This window comes from Oxyura jamaicensis, chromosome 2 (genome assembly GCF_011077185.1).
Source record: "Oxyura jamaicensis isolate SHBP4307 breed ruddy duck chromosome 2, BPBGC_Ojam_1.0, whole genome shotgun sequence".
Taxonomy (NCBI): Eukaryota; Metazoa; Chordata; class Aves; order Anseriformes; family Anatidae; genus Oxyura; species Oxyura jamaicensis.
In genome coordinates this window covers 91,924,837-91,941,380 of record NC_048894.1, presented here as the reverse complement: position 1 = coordinate 91,941,380, position 16,544 = coordinate 91,924,837, and the positions used below count along the sequence as shown (strand labels likewise).

Sequence of the window (16,544 nt, the reverse complement as noted above, 5' to 3'; positions counted from 1 at the left end):
GGACATGTTTTCATCTTACAATTTAAAAGATACCAAATTACTTCCCCATCAACTCGGTGAGAAGTTCTGCAACTTAATCATCCTCTATCCCAATTTCGGAGCATACAAGAAAGAGCACCATTGTACAGCCATGGCTCGTCAGGGAGGATCTTACATTTAAATACTGATGAGATTCATCAAAACAGTCCTTAAACCCTTTTTCAGTTTACAGCAGGTTTTTTTTGTTTTTGTTTTTCAAAAATGTTGCAGACTTCTCTCTGTGTTGTAAATCAGCAGCTTTCAATACCATTAAGGTCAACAGCTCGAGTGCCAACAGCCCACGTTTTGTTGGCATTGTAGCCTGCCTGGAGAGCACGAATGAACTCTCCTGTTCTGCAGGGTATCTTGAATTTATTGTCGAGCTTATCCATTTCATAGACGTCTGCCTATATTTTGGTATCTTTGTCATAGTAAAGTAAAACCTGCTTGCTTAATTTCTTCTGTTTTAAACAAGTCCTGTAACAAGAAGTCAACTTTTATAAGAGCCTTGGAGCTCTGAAATTTTCCTGTTCATTCCATGGTCTGAATTCCATCATCTGGGCTTAACGCAAAAGAAGTTTTTGGGGAAAAGCTGAGGATACTTGAGGTTTTTGTGTTTTAACAGGTGGTTTTTTTTGTTTGTTTGTTTTTTTTTCAATAATAAAAGAAACTCATGACTACCATCAATAAGAAAGAATTGTGAAATTCAGTATGGTTTTCTTTGCTTTTTTTTGGCCTGTTCTGTTTTTTTGTATGTGTGTTTTTTTATTTTTGTTTTTTAACCTTCCCACAACAGTAGCCCCAGCTGGCCCATGATGACCTTTGATGCTCCCCCTGTCAGCACCATTCTGTGGATATTGGTCAAGAGCAGGCATGTAGGAAAAAGTTCAAGTGTGTTGTCCGCTAGCTTTTGTCTAATAGACTGTCTCCTAAGCTTCAGCAACTTGTGGGATAAAAGCAATTTCAGAGGCTGGTCAGTTGTCTGGGAATTTGCTACAAGGTGTGATGGGTTAGTTTAACACAACCATAGGATGATTTTGGTGAGTGCTGGCTAAACTGCCAGTGGAACGCCAACTGAACCAGCACCTTTTCCTGAGTACAGTTTGTTCTTTATGCTGTGTATTGTTTGTTGTTGTTTGTTTTTTTCTTCACACTTTAAGTACTGGCTGATCCATTAATGCAGCAAGTTTATCCTTGACAAAAGAAGATTATACAACTAGTGTCAGCGAACTCATCTTACAGTTAGTTGCAAATATGAAAACCGTATTTTATTTTTGTGTTTTAGGCAAATAGAATATCTAATGATGTAGTGACTTAAACCTTTAAGTAAAACTACAGGATATGAAGGTGATAAAAAGGTATTTAAGGACACCCTGCTGAGGTTAAAACATGTAGTGGTATATTTGCAGATGCTCCTCTTGTAATGTTCTTTGACATTGCAGATCTGTATATGGGTGGGTTTTTTCGTTTGTTTTAAGAAGAGGGCTTCAGTATCCTTGACAGACATGCATGGATAGGGTATTGTGGATTGATTTCTGACTCGATTCACATTTTGTGTCTTCCTGTGTATAAAAAAATTTCCCGCTGAGCCAGGAAAGGAATGCCTGAGATGTGAATCATCTAGTATGAGAAAGAGGCAAACAGGTGACAGCTTAGAAAATAAGCATGCATTTTCTTTTGATTGTGCCGATTTCCCCAGAAAAGGAAACATAAAGCACGTATGCAATATCTTCGATAGATTACCATCAGTGAAGATGAGCTGTCGTAGGAAATAAAGACAGTGGCAGTTCAAGCCATAGGGTATGTTTTTTCTTGCCTGGGGAGGTTCCTGCTGCTTTTAGGGGTGGGATGGGGGGGGAGTCCTATAGTTTGTTTTTTTTATGTGGCTATATTCAGCCACAGCTGCTTTGTTACAGAAAACTGTGCATAATATGCACAATCATGTTTAAAATTGTGATTTATGTATAATGGTCTATTAAAGATTGAACAAGTGCCAAAATTATGAAAATGGTTTCCCTCACAGGAATTCATGAAAGTATTTGAATAAAACTCCAGTAATTCAGCTGAGAATTTAAGTTTGTAGTAAATATAATAAAGTAGTTATATACATTTATCAATATTTGTCCAGAGGACTACAGGGGTAGAGGTGGATCTCTTTCAAACAAAGTAGAAAAAAAGGCTGGTTTGCTTGTTTGTTTTTTCTCCTGTTTAGCTCTTATCAAATACATCCGACCAGTATTTGTGTCTCGGTCAGACCAGGATTCTCGCAGGAAAACTGTTGAAGAGATAAAGAGACGTGCTCAATCTGATGGTAAATGGCCACAGGTACTGTATGCTCCTACTGTCTGTCAGATGATATTTGGCATTTCAAGGCTTTGGATAGGCAGTTTTCTTCATTTCCTTGCAGGATGCTTTAGGTGGTTTGTGGGGGGGGTGAGGTTCCCCCTTCTTTTTGAAAGATCAAACATAAGATCCTAATCTATACAAAAAAAAAAAAAGTAACCTAGCTTTTCACTGCAGTGTATTTTCAAGGGGAGACTAGATAAGTACCTGGGAAGAGAGGTTTTAAGTGATACTAAGTGAACAAAACCATGTCAGGTTTAGGAAGACTTCTAAGAAAATAAGCAGGTGCTCAGCAGAATACCTGGAGAGTATTGAGTGTTCCTGCCCTTCTCGGTATTCTGGCATACTGTCACTGCTGGAGATAATCCAAGCAATTCAAATGTTCCAGTAACTGGAGTATGTCTCTGTTGGGCCACATCATGAAAACATTTCTATAATCGTGTTTCGGGGTTTTTTCTTCACTTAAAATGTGACTGCTTATAATGTGCGTCGGTAGAGAGTAATGAGAAGGGAGGGTTGAATGCCGAAGGTCTATGTTTTGTAGAAGCATGTAACTTCTCTCAAAATTTGAAGCACTTTACTTGTGATTTTTTTAGATTAAGATAAAAAGTATTACTTTTTTAATGGCATCGTTACTATTACAGTGGTTATGTCCACATATTGGACTACTGAAACATTCTAAACAATGCCAGAGAGGCGATATGGAGCTTTCATATCATGACTTTCACCAATAGATTTCAAAGTACTTAAAAACAAATAAATATTCATATTTACAGATGATGAAATCGAATTACAGAGCTGAAATGATTTCCAGAATATCTAACAAACTAGCACAAAAGTAGGCAATAAAACCAATAATGATGATTCTAGTCCATTGCTTTGTCTTCTTATTTACTTTCTTTTTTTACTCCCTTTAAATGACTAGTTCTCTAACACAGCAAAGTTTCAGCAGTTCGTGGCTCTTTGCCAAGATTTTTTTTTGCATTTTTTTCAATCTAATCTCTTCCTCCGAATTTGGTTCAACTTGAGCATCTTTCTCCTTGTTAGAATTCCATTTAGATATTTTCAGCCTTTATCATTCTCTGTACGCAAGCCTAGTAATAAATGCAAAAAGAAGATATCAATCTTTCTTAGCCTGTAAGCAGGTAGACTGGGAGCAGGAATTTTGTTTTGGTGCAGAACAGAGTACAATATTTTTACAAGCAGCAAAGGCTTCTGTGAAAATTCTCTCAAACTCACAAGGTTTTTCTAATCCCAGTTAATGTTCTGATAGAATCACATTGTTATCAGAGGTCAAGAAAGAGGAAGACTAATAAAGTTTTTTTTAAAAAAGTCCTCAATGAAGAAGTCGAGCACAGTTCTGACTTAATAGACAAAAATGTTTTTCTTCTATCAGGGAAAAATTGTTTGTTTGTTTGTTTTCCTGTAATCAGTTAACTTTATGTTTTAAAAAATGAGTTTATAAATCCACATTCAAATATTTCTTAACTTTTTTTTTTTACTTTAAGATAATGATATTCCCAGAGGGTACTTGCACAAACCGATCCTGTCTAATTACATTCAAGCCTGGTAGGTATGATGCTTATTTCTTTCTTCTCTACAGAATGTTCTTGTTTCTTCCATTTCTGAAATACCACCTGCATTGTAATTTGTTTGCTGTTGCAGAAATTGAGTTAAATCTTGAAGTGGGATGGGATTAAAATAGAAATTTCCTGAGCTGCAATTCTTTTGTAGAATTGTAGTTCCACTGTTATGTAAAACGTTGATTTGGATTATTAGATTTATTTTCTTGACTTCTGAAATTCATGAGAGCTGAAGGAGGTTTCTTACTGAGTATTTGTTTGTGGTTGTCTTTTTTTTTAATGCATCTTCCATTTCCTCTTTTGGGTCTGTCTTGTAGCATTTCGATATGCTATAAAGGTATCAGCGTGTATCCATTTCAGACTGCTGCTGCATTTGCTGCTGTGTGGTTGATTCCTCTCTTCTTGAGCTTTCCTGTTGAGTTGCATTCTGGTGAAGATAGCACAAGAATCTTGCCAGTATAACACTGTTACCGAGGCTGTCTTTTGTTTTTGTCTCAGGATTTCGTATCAAATGTCTGCATTCTAAGCTGCTTTCAGTTAGTAGCACCTTGTTAGCTTATCAAATTAGTAGAGCACATAACACTGAACGTTGTTGAAGATATGAATTGTGGTTATAATGGTGTTGTCAACACTGCAGTGAACGAACAATGTTTAATAAAAACTTGTCTTCCTGGTGTAGGTACAAAGATGAGAATGAGCAGGCTGCAGTGAACAAGTCTATTGTGATATATGGTGGTTTTTGTTTTTTTTTGACTCTTCCTAGGCTTCTGCCTAGCTCACCGTGTTCTGTTCTTACTGAGTGTCTCATTTTGTTTCTTGCAACTTACATATCCCTACTAGAATATCATGCAGTGAGTCAGCATTGTGGTTCCTTGCACTAATTCATTTGGCTGAAGGAAATACTGAGCAAATAATCAAAAACCTCTTCCTTCACCCTTCTTAATGCTTACCTTTTAGGTGAATGAGTGGTGGTTAGGAGAACATCTGCTTCTTTCACTCTCTATTCCTTCCCTCTCCTTCTTCCCCAAATCCTGGCCATGCTTTGAAAACCCATCCAAATTCTTCATTAAAACCCTGTTTTCCTTCTCTCCCTCTGTTCCATAGGCATTCCAGCCACCAGATGCCATATACTTTCTGCCTCCAATTCCCACTATCTTCCTCTCCTCTGGTCTAGTACATGCTGCTGTCTGCCTCTTGACTATCTCACTTTTCCTGCTGCAACTTCATTCTGTATCCGTCCAGCCTCCCAGATTTCCTTTGCCTCAAGATACCTCACTTTGATATCAAGTAACTTTAGGTCTCTGAGTAACTGCTTTCAGGATGGCTTTCCCTGTTCTGCTTTTATGACCTACTTTCCTTTTTTTTATTATGCAGTTTTTTGTGTTCGTGCAAGCTAGTCACATGGGTAAACTATCTAGCTTTGTTTAAATAGTACCACTCAGATTTTGTCATCTTTGAAAGTTGCTTAGGCTGCTGTTCTTGGAGACATAATAGAAAGTACTGCTGGGCCAAGAACCACATCTCTGCAAGGTCCCATTCAAACAACCTTCATTAAAGATGTTTATACACCACTAGCAATTTTTTCTTTTTACGTCTATGTAATTATTCATTTTGTAAAATAAACATAATGCTAAGCATACAGTATACTTTGATCATTGCATACAGCATACTTTCATCATTCGGTTCTTAATTTTAATTGGAATATTCAGCAGTATTTAGTAAATCACCATACAAAACTTAGTTTAAGTAAAGTTTTCTTTTCAAACCAAATGTTTTCACAAGAGATGTTTAGAAGAATGTTGAGTAAGATAATTATAAAGAAAACGATTAGCAAATGACATGTAGGTTTTGTGCCACTTATTAGAACCATAATTTTCACATGAAATGAAGTGATACTTCTGTGCAGTAGCTCTAGTTCAGTACACTGTATTGCATTTTACATAATTGACTGTAAAAACAAGCCCTTCTGAGGGGAATTAAGGTGGGGGAAAAAAAGAAAATTATTCTGTTACTTCAGAGATGATATTTTTCCTCTAAACCACTGTTGCTTAGCTAAATGTAGAGAGCTTCTTTTGCATAAGAAAGCTTAGATTCTTCATGGAAAAAATACTGGTGACCATGAGGAATCTTTTGGTTTAACTGTCTTGCATGTTCTCTTAATTTTTGTAATAATAGATCAAGCTGAATTTGGTATTGGGCTCTGAGATGTGTGCATGACAGTTTATGTAAAGAATAGTTTAGAAAATGCAAGTAAACATTCATAATCTTATCTTCTAAAATGGTAGATATACACTGTCACTCTCCATTTGTTTTTAAATTACTTTTGAGGCTACTTCTGGGTCTTTTTTCTCTGTCAACTAAACCTTATACATTATCAGACCATTAATCATAAAATCTTTTGCTGCAATAAATTCTGTTCCAAAATGTGTTATAAGGTAATGTGTCTTGTGCCTTCTAGGAGCATTTATTCCTGGAGTTCCTGTACAGCCAGTGGTTTTACGTTATCCAAACAAACTGGTAAGTTCAGCTTGCAATGTAATTGGAAACATGGGGCATTTTCCTCTAAATTCGTTGGTACTTCTGTAACCTTGTAGGTTAGATAATTAGGCCTAGAAATTTGGAAAGTATTAATAAACACTTATTTGCTAAGTATGCATTCCTTAAGCTTCTAGCAGGATAAATAGACTTAACTGAAAATATAAATGCTTCTGCTTTTATTAAGTTACTCCATTAAAACAGTGCTCTGAAAGTTAGTCAGGTTGTTGTGAGAAGTACTGTGCATGTGACAAGACCTGGAGGTCCTAGACAGCAACTGACACTTGTTCTAAGGCACTGGCTATTACTGCACTGTGTGCTGGGGAGTTTTCTTCATTTATTGCTGGAAGGTACATCTGCACCTGCTGAGAGTGAGGATGCTAGTCACAAATTAACGCAACTAGCTAAATGATAATAGAAAAATGTGTTGGGGATCTTGGCACCTTTATAAGGTGTCGCACTGTCCATGTTTTACATTCACTTTGCACTTGGGTCGCTAGCTAGTTTGAAATAGCCCTTCATTATACATCAGATTAAGGTAAAATGCAGAGTGTTTCTTTACAATATCTAAAGTCAACAATTGTTACAAACATTTGTAAAGATCTAGGCAAATGAAGGTGAAACTCACCTGATCTACCTCAAGATCATGAAGGATTATGTTCTTTATTTCAGCTTTCTTTTTGTGGATACTTTCTTGTCCTATTGCAGCAAGAATCCTGTCCTTCTGCATTCCTTAGTTAATTAGATGCTTCCCAGTCAACTTTGCTAGCTTTTATAATTGAACTTCTTTTTCTGAGCCCTCTGGGGCTATTTGCAGGTCCAGTCTGTCCCCTTATTAAAATGGGCATTATGTAGGGGAAGGTGGGAGGAGTGTCAGAAGTATAATAAGGACTACCTTGCCTCTTTGATGTGTGTCACATCAGGTCTCATGTCATCTCCTTGACTAGCCCATTAAGAACCCCTTGAACTAAGGATGGATTTCATTTCCTGAGTGCTTATGTTTTCAAGTTTTTTTTTCATCCATTGAACTTTCCATTAATTTATAGGTTGATAGCAAAAATGCTTGATTTAAAAAAAAAATAAATTTTCTTAGGTCCTTTATTCAACTTGCATAGACTACCACTTGCTGTTGACTGAGATCAGGCATGATAGCAGTAACTGTTATCTTTGGGGATGCTGTGACAAGTGAGCAGCTGCTGTGCTCATGTAGAATTAAGTGCATTGTGACAGGTTGCCCCTGACTTTTGATTACATAATTATTTCCAAGAAAAAGTTGAGTAGCTTTGAAAACTTTTATTGCACTGCCAGTTTCAAATGCAAATATGTATATATTTAAAACTATCTAATGTATATAGAAATATTAAAAATATGAAAATATAAAATCATGTAAGGCTACCACACATTAATTTGCAAGTATCTTAAAAATATGTACTACATAATATACAGTGTATGTAAACTAATATAAATGTTCCTAGTACTCTGTTAAGAGACTGAGACTTCTTACATTGAAGTAAATCAATGTGAATTTTTCTGCTTTTGTAATTTTTTTTATTATTGCAAAATGTCTTAAACCTGTAAATATCTATGTAGATATCCAACAGGCCTGAATCTGTTTATGTTACTTCACTTGTTCCTATTACTATTAATTACTGTAAAATACTGCAAGGCTTCAGTGCCTTGCTGAGTAATTTAACCTCCAAAGATCTACTTCCATTAAGCATTGACTGGGGGAGGAGAATAACTGCAATTAATACTTAAATTTAGATTAGCTTGGGGTCTGCAGAAGACCTGTAGCAATTTTGGAATGAAGAGGGGAAGGAGGAGTATGGTACAGGGGTAAATAAAGGTTAGATTTTGACTAGGCTGCAGTTAAGAGTTAAGTAGCAAGAAAGAATGGAGTAGGGAGATAACGGTTTTCATAGGGTAGGACTATGTTTTTGGCTTCTTCTCTGTCTGTTTGACCACTACGTATTATAATTTTGGGTTTACAGAAAAAAATAATTTCTTAGCCATCAAACTCGAGTCAGGCATTGTGTTCAGTCACTCCACTGCTTTTAGCTTGAGCCTAGCCATTGTGCTCTGCCTTCAGCGCTCCGACTTCTGAAAGAGGGATTGGAGCAATCTTGGACTTGAGTGCTCCTGACCATTCAGGAAGAGTTTTGGAGGTTAGAGCCTGGGGTGAATATAGCAGGTGTGTGAGCTCTTTTCCTTGTACACTACATGTTCAAGAACTATGTAAAGTACTACTGTTCTGCAAGGGACTGAAACATGTCAAAAAATGATGTAAATTCAGTTCTCCTTTAGCAGCAAATAGATCTGTTTCTGGTTAACATCGCTTCTTTTCCAGTCAGTGTTGCCCCACATACCCTTCTTAGGGCTTGCCACTGTTCTGCTGTAAGATGATGCCTCTGGTCCTGTGTCAATGTCTCTTTAGGAATAATATGTTAGTCTGTTGCTCCTCTTGATGCATGAACAGAAAGAAAAGGCGTAAAATGTTGTTTAGACATGAAATTAAAAATTTGCTCTTGTTCTCCTAGTTTGTCTGGTAGTATTCTACTGATTATATTCCATTTAAAGGAAACACTCGGATGCCCCATCCACAGGTTCTACAGCAATTGTTTTGCAATTCATTTTTAAGCTAATTCCCTTCATTATGCATATAGCTCTTCCTTTATTTGAATTTTCTAGCAGAGTGCTGGTAACTATGGAAGGCTATATATCGCTCTAAATATTACAGATCTATTTTAACCATATTTTGATGTCCAAGTGTCTTCTGAAATTAGCAGTGCTATTTGTTGTGAGGTTTGGCAGCATCTCTTCTTTAGTGTTACTGTGTCAGATCTGAGTGGCTGTATTTTTACATGCTTGCTCTACTTCTGCTACACTGTTTGCTCTGATGTTTATAGCTTGGTATTATTCTCAGCATCTCCTTATGTCAAATACAATTATGTGAAAGATGAACTTCCACACCATTCAAAGGATCCCTTAATAGATACAAAAAGCTCTTTATGGGAAAAACAAAGCCCCTCACAAGTTTACTTGCGGTATTACCAGAGACATCAAAATTGCCCTAAGAATTTTATTTCACGGCAGAACTATAGACCAAGTTCTACAAGATCACTAGGTAGAGAAGTCTACGCTCATGCACCCATGTCGATTGCTGGAAATGGGATACTTTTTAGTGATATTTTGTTTGGTTTTAAAATAACTGTTGAAAGTCAAAATTTAAATTCTTAGTAGTCCTTCATGACATGTTGACCTTATTCCAGGTTGTTGATCTATCACATAATCGTATTTTTCACTTTTCGTGCCTGTGCTGCCTTCTTTCAGTTTTCCTTGAGTCACATTTTTTGTTTTAAGTTTAACTTGATTTTTTTCAAGATCATGGCACACGTGATCGATCACCTAAACTCTTAGGTGGTAGCATAGAACTAACCTAGAAATTTTTCAGTAGGTTAATAGAAATCTTTCCAATGTTTTAGAAATAAGAATTTCCTGAGTCCTGTTGGCTTCCTAGTGACTTGTGCAGTATTTTCCCAGTTAATCAAAAACAAACAAACAAACAAAACTTGGAACTTTCAGGTTTTTGCATTCTTGCTTCTTTTTACATGTACATCAAGTCTCCAAGTGTTGCAATTTTTTCCTACACTGTTTCTTAATCTTACAGTTAAAAATTTGGTGACCTTTGTCATCTTCCTTCTTGTGATCTGTTATATGCTCCTTTCTAGGTCTCTGTTCTCTTTTGGGTAGTTGCATCTTATTTACTTCTTTCACTGCTATTTGCCCCTGTTAGTGTTTTACACACAAGTAATTCTTTTTCTTGACAGTTAATAAAGGGTCTAGAAAGAGATGGAGATGATGCCTTTTACTGCAATTAAAAAATCAGCTAGAATTCAGTAATGGTTAACAGTAATTTCTGAGTAGCAAAAGGGAGGTTAAAACTCCTGCTAGGCATCACTCCCTACTTGTTCAGCTCTCTTTTCTAAGCAGGATTATAAATGTTGGATTCCAGGAAATGTTCCCATGTGGCTTTGGGATTTGGAGTTGTGAACTTTTTCATGTCAGCTTTCTAAAAGTGTTGCTGGTTTTCCCTGAGAGCAACTAGGTGGGTTTAGATGTCTTGTACCTTTCGATTTTTGGATCAGGCAGATGGATGTATGCCATTTGTGAGGAAAAAAAGGCAGGTGGAAAAATCCTGTTTGAGGTAAAACACATGGTCTTACTGGTCCTACTAATTATTCTCAGTTGAGAGGGTTTCCATTCAGTCATCTCTACCGGTCTCAGACACTTGAAGTGTCACAGAGCTCGTATCTGTTGGTGGGAGGTCCAGCTACAGTGTGGGGACACTTGAGGGACACCCTGACCAGCAGGGTGGGTCAGGAAAATGCACATGGACTGAAAATCTCAAGGAAAATTGGCTTGTGGTTTAAAAAAAAATAATCCAAGATTAACAGCTTTTTAAGAATTCCCTGAATCTTTAAATGTCTTATAAATACAGATATAGATATTCCGCATTTATGAGCTGAGTTAGTGGGTGTTTCCAAGCTTCATAAGAGTTTGATTCCTGCTATCTTTAGCTTACTCATGTTGGGACTAAGAACTTGTGGAAATTGAATTGAATTTTCCATGAAAACCTATTAGTCATATGTCATCAGTTATGCTATCTATAATTTAACAGAAGTTTAAAGTGCAATAATTAGAACTGTTATGCTTCCTTTCCTAAGGATACAATCACATGGACATGGCAAGGCCCAGGAGCGTAAGTGGTTTATATTTTATTGCTTGCATCATAATTGCTTTCCTTAATTAGTTTCTAGTTACATGATTTGCAGAAGTATATAGTCAAGTAGTAATTGCTGGCTATTGCACTGTGCTGTGGGTTTTTGTCTTTCATGCATTATTCCCTAACTATGATAATGTTCGGTTAGAGGAATCCAGTTATAAACAGTGTATTTCTGATGCTATGCTTTTGATGGCTTGCTGGATGAATTTTATTTATTTTCTTTTTCCTTTGAGCCTGAAGTAAAACAAGATGCTTCTGTTCTACATATTTTATTGCCTGCAAGTTGCTTTGGAGTGTCTGTATGAAGTCTGTATGGCTATTGTTTGAAATTGGTCTAGTCCCATGGAGGCAGTCATCCCACTTAGGGAATTTGAAAATACTGTTTCCATTATCTTGCCTGATTGTAACTTTGACTCATTTTAAAACAAAATGTTATTCTAGAGGTTCCTTAGCAAATTCATGTCACGTAAAATACAAAATGGAGGAGTTTGGGCTTCTTTAAATGTTTTGTTTTGTTTTGTTTTTCCACACCATTTCAACATTGGAGTCGGTTTAGAAGTTCCAAAATATTTAAATGAAGATCAAACCCAGAAATTTTCAGCCCTAAATGAAGGGCAGTTGGATTCTGTGGTTAATGGTTTGCCATTAGCTTCTTCCTTTGGAGCTACTGTTTTGAATGTCCCACCTGAGATCCTGTATTTTAGTAGGAATGAGAAAACCATTGTGATAAGTCAGAATTCAGGTAATTTAGATTTTTTTTTTTCACATTTAATTGGAGTAGGAGCCAGGTCTAATTAAAGAGAGATTTGGAGACTTGAAATCATTGATCACTTTTTTAAACTTTCCATTAAAACTTGCAGCTTTAAAAACTTCCAGCTTTAGTGTCCTATCTGAGGAGTCAGGAACATATAGGACTTGGGGAGGAACTTGTAGATGTGTTACCTCAAAGCACTTAAATGTTTACAACACAGTACTCTCATTCAGAAGTGTTGACCCCTACTAACAAATTTAAATCAAACGAAAGCTGAATCAAATTCTGAAGTAGCATGGAATGTTATGCAAATTCACTAGGGCAATTTAAATTACAGTTTTACTTAATTAGGTTTAATTCTCCTGAGTGACCTAAAATGTATTTCTGATGTCTTAGCAGAAAATACTGTTAAGGCTGCTACATTCTTCACTTTTTCAAACATCTGTTGTCCTATGTCATTTTATTTTGGCGTCAGCCAGAACTTAATCTGAAAACGTTGCTGTATCCAGGCATATTCTGTTTACAGAAGATTGGCAGGTTATTCAAAAGTCGATGTGACCCATAAAATAGAAAATGTATTTCATGGAAACTGAACGCTTTCAGAAAGTAATGTTTTTACTAGTTTGATGCTATTCAGCGCAGATTTACTTGACTGCACCTTGGAAAACAAAGACTTCAATAACAGCATACAACTTAAATTTTCTCTACCTCAGACTTGAGTTAAATATGGCTTCTATCAACTTTTTATTAATGTTGATAATTTAACATTAGTGTATAAAAACAAGATGGGGCAGGGTTTTTTTCGGTATCTTTGAGGAGTACAGAGTTGGAAGAGAGAAAGGTGTACTTGTAATTTATTAGGCGTTTTTAATGTTCGTGGAGTAAGATGTAGAAATCAGATCTTCACACTTACTGTTGATGGTGTAAACATGAAGTCATAAGTTCTATAGTGGTGGTTGTACCTTTTCTTTGTTTTAATATATTGGAAGTTAAATTGGAAAGAAGGCAAAAAACATGCTGCATCCCTGAATTGGTGTGTAGCAAATTAGTTCTGCTTCTAGCAAGTGCACTTTATCTGCCTAAGAGGATCTTTATCTGTGCTTCTAACATAGTAATTGGCTGCTGTACATACACAAACACTGTATAGAGTGTGCCTACTAATGCTGCTCCCTAACGTAGGTTTACTAATTCCTTTCCTGAATTTGATCACTACTGGAATCAACTCAACCTTAGAAAGCGGTGTGTTGTGTCTTAGACTACTGAAACACATGTATTGCATTTCATTAGCAGATTTCAGAAGTATAATTTGATTCTAAACAGAGGTAAAGATACTATCATAGCCTTTTTAATTAATCTTGTCAACTCAGTTGAATACAGCATTTTCCTGGAACAGGCTTACGTACTCTGCATACATCATGTTGTTGTATGTATGAGTACCTGTATATGTTACTGTTTGTCTTTTTCCTTTTGGGTGTCTTTTAAGGTGCACTTTCAGTATAAAATGTTTCTGTCCCCCCTTACAGAACGTAATGTGTAGAAGTACTCTCAAAGGCCTTTTCTGTTAAATTTGTATTTGAATATGATTGTACCTGTATATCTGCAAGTAAGAATGTAACCTGAAGACTTCAGAGCATAATGTGTTACTGTTTCACTAAGTTGTTTTTTTTTTTTCTTCACCCTTTTCCTTTTTTTTCTCCCTTTTAGGTTAGAAATTCTGTGGCTTACTTTGTGTCAGTTTCACAATTCCGTGGAAATTGAGGTCAGTAAAATAAAGTGTATTCAGAGCAGCATCAGTATACATCATATTGTACATAATTCTGCAGTAAAAGCTTGCATTCAAACTTTGCTAACACTGATTTTTTTTTTAAAAAAAAAAAAGTTTAAATACCACTTATTTTGGACAAATATATCTGTATCTGAAAAAGTAACCTAAAACTGTAAAAAAAAAATATATATATATATATATAGTTTCCCACTTGGCGTAAGACTTTCTTATTTAAATTGAGTAGATGTATTTCCAACTATAGAGTTAGCATTGTGAATAAAGTTCTTGTCTTGTAACAGTGTGATTGCTATTCTAGCTGAAAAACCAACCCTGTGTTAGATACCTATGTGTGTGAATGCTGATGTACAAAATAAGAACTGTCTTTTAAAGAATAAGAAATGGCTTACAGTGACTTTTTAGGCCAGTTAGCTTATTTAATGCCTGTGTAATAGGTCTTTTATTAAGCTTCAATGTTTCGATTGTGAAATCAGAAAACACAAAGTTGGAGTTTATGTATATTAACGTTGTTTTGAGGAAAACACTGTGGTCTTAAGGCTGAAGGCTATTGTAGTGGAAATGCGAAAATGTATTCATCTTTGATGGATCTGATGGCAGGGTAAATTAGTAGGAAGAACTATCACTATTGTAATATACAACATATCCTAATCACAGTAATCATTGCAATGTTCTGTGTTTTGTTTCTTTGTTAAATTCCTGGAAAACAATGAATGCACAGAATACTGGCCACTGAACTACTGTATCTCTTGCAGAAACTTGTGATTGGCATTATCACTTCAGTTGAAAGTTTTCAGCTATTAACAGCTTAAAAAAAATTTACTTACAAAATAGTGGTCTAATTGTGGTGTCAAAAAGAAGAAAAGTAGATGTACTTTAACAAAAAAAAAGTTTCATGTAAGATAATAGGAACTGCTGGCTTACAAAAGGGATAATAAAGTTATCTGAAAATGTTTTTACAGTAAACTAATCCCCATTCTGTATTGTGTTTTGGTAACCCACAGCAGATAAAATCTTATTCACAGGGAAGATATGTTTTGCTTTTAAAGTATTCTACCAGGCTCCTGCTGTCCGCTTATACAGTGTGTAACAACTGGATTCTTTCACTTTATATCTGTTTATAATATTTCGTTTTTCCCATGTTTGTCTTACAACATTTTTTTTCAAGTACTCATAATGCTTGAAAAATTCCACTGCAAAGATCAGTATTCTCTACTCGTCTAAAAGATTTATTTTCAGATGAATATCTCAAAACTCATATTTTGCCTTCTGGTAAGGTATATATGAGGTAGAAGGGCTGGGGAGCTACTGCCTCTTGCAAGTATGAGACAAACCAGCTGATGAGCAGGATTTTTACTCTTGGAATCATGATTTTTCTGCCCTAGGCAAGTAAAATGAGCCTTTTCACACAAGTGAACACTGCTAAGCTTTCTTGATTTTGAGGCAGCAGCTGCTAGCAGTTGCTGAGTTTCTGTAGCTCATAGAGATCTTGCACAAGGACAAGTTATGGTCTTTGGTCGTCTTTAAGTAAATGAAATACCCTGTACTAGAGTATGAGCTGGCAGAGCATAGAGGAGCACAGATTTTTGCCAGGCTGTTTGCAGGGGTGAGGCAGCATGCTTGAGAGCTACGTATTGAATCCGGTTTTGTAAAGGAAGCCCTGCAGATTGAGGAATGTAGTGGAAGAAAGGGTTGTTCTGTGTTCACAGTCATGGTTTTTCCCTGGTCTACAAAGTTAGTTGGCTTTTACTCCTGCCTTGTTCCATCAACACAGGCATACTGACAAACACAAACCAATTTTGATAGCAGAGTAAGGGCTGAAAATCCAGTTATTCAGGGAGGTGTACAGCCAGACAGTACAGTATTAGTATGGTTTAGATTAGATAATAGCTGGTAAGGTCTAACTGCCAAGCAATCAGAATCAGAGGTTTCCTGGTCTGGGTTTCTATGTATAAAATAAATGTTGTGGTGTACCATACATGTCATCCAGCATGTATGTTGAAAAGCAAATATCAGTGTAGGTTTTATAATAGGTTACTATAAAGATTGGGCTGTTCATCTTCTGCATACCAGAATGATTCAATCTCTTAAAGGGTGTGTGATCATCAGCACATGCAGCTTGCTTTGGCTCATGCCAGTTTGTTTTGCTGGCCTGTCAGCATCAGTGTTCAACCATCCATCACCTTAGAGTAGCTGAGAGTTCTCTTAGTTTTGCTCGTGATGACAAAATGACAGTGCTGTTTCCATCTCTTTAGGCACAGGTGCATAGAACACCTCTGAAATTGCCTCATATTCAAACTTGTCCTGTGTTTGGATGAATTACTTGATAGCAATTTGCAACTCAAAGTAAAAGGAATATAATTGGGCTTGGAATTTGAAGGAACAATCTTTCTTTCTCTGTTAGCTTAATTTTTTTTGTTCTTCTATATATTATATCATATTGGACCAACATAACTACTTGTAAACCTAGAAGAGAAGAACAGGGTGTTTTCAGTTACAGTGGTGAATACAGGGAAACTCGGAAAACACAAAGTAAATTCATTTTTTTTCAACCATTGAATACTTCTAAGAAACAAATAAACGTCTAATGATTTTCGATGACAAAGCATTTTGGGTTCTGCTGCATTATGTGATACTGAAAACACTGCTAACTTCAGTTATGAAGAATTATTTGCTTAAATGATAAAATAGATGTTTATTTCCCAATTCTTATTTTCTTTTTTTAAAGACCAGTATGAAATTCCTGGATCA

General features: G+C 36.1%; 1 protein-coding gene across 2 annotated transcripts in view; it reads left to right on the top strand.

The window, feature by feature from the left end:
• The window catches only part of LPCAT1 (lysophosphatidylcholine acyltransferase 1), a 55,514-nt gene that overhangs the window by 11,423 nt on the left and 27,547 nt on the right, over positions 1-16,544 (top strand). For both annotated transcript variants that reach the window (XM_035317454.1, XM_035317455.1), the window contains 5 exons: positions 2,231-2,343; positions 3,870-3,930; positions 6,403-6,461; positions 11,204-11,238; positions 13,718-13,772. In XM_035317454.1, the coding sequence (XP_035173345.1) occupies positions 2,231-2,343; positions 3,870-3,930; positions 6,403-6,461; positions 11,204-11,238; positions 13,718-13,772 (323 nt within the window). The remainder of the gene's footprint in view (positions 1-2,230; positions 2,344-3,869; positions 3,931-6,402; positions 6,462-11,203; positions 11,239-13,717; positions 13,773-16,544) is intronic.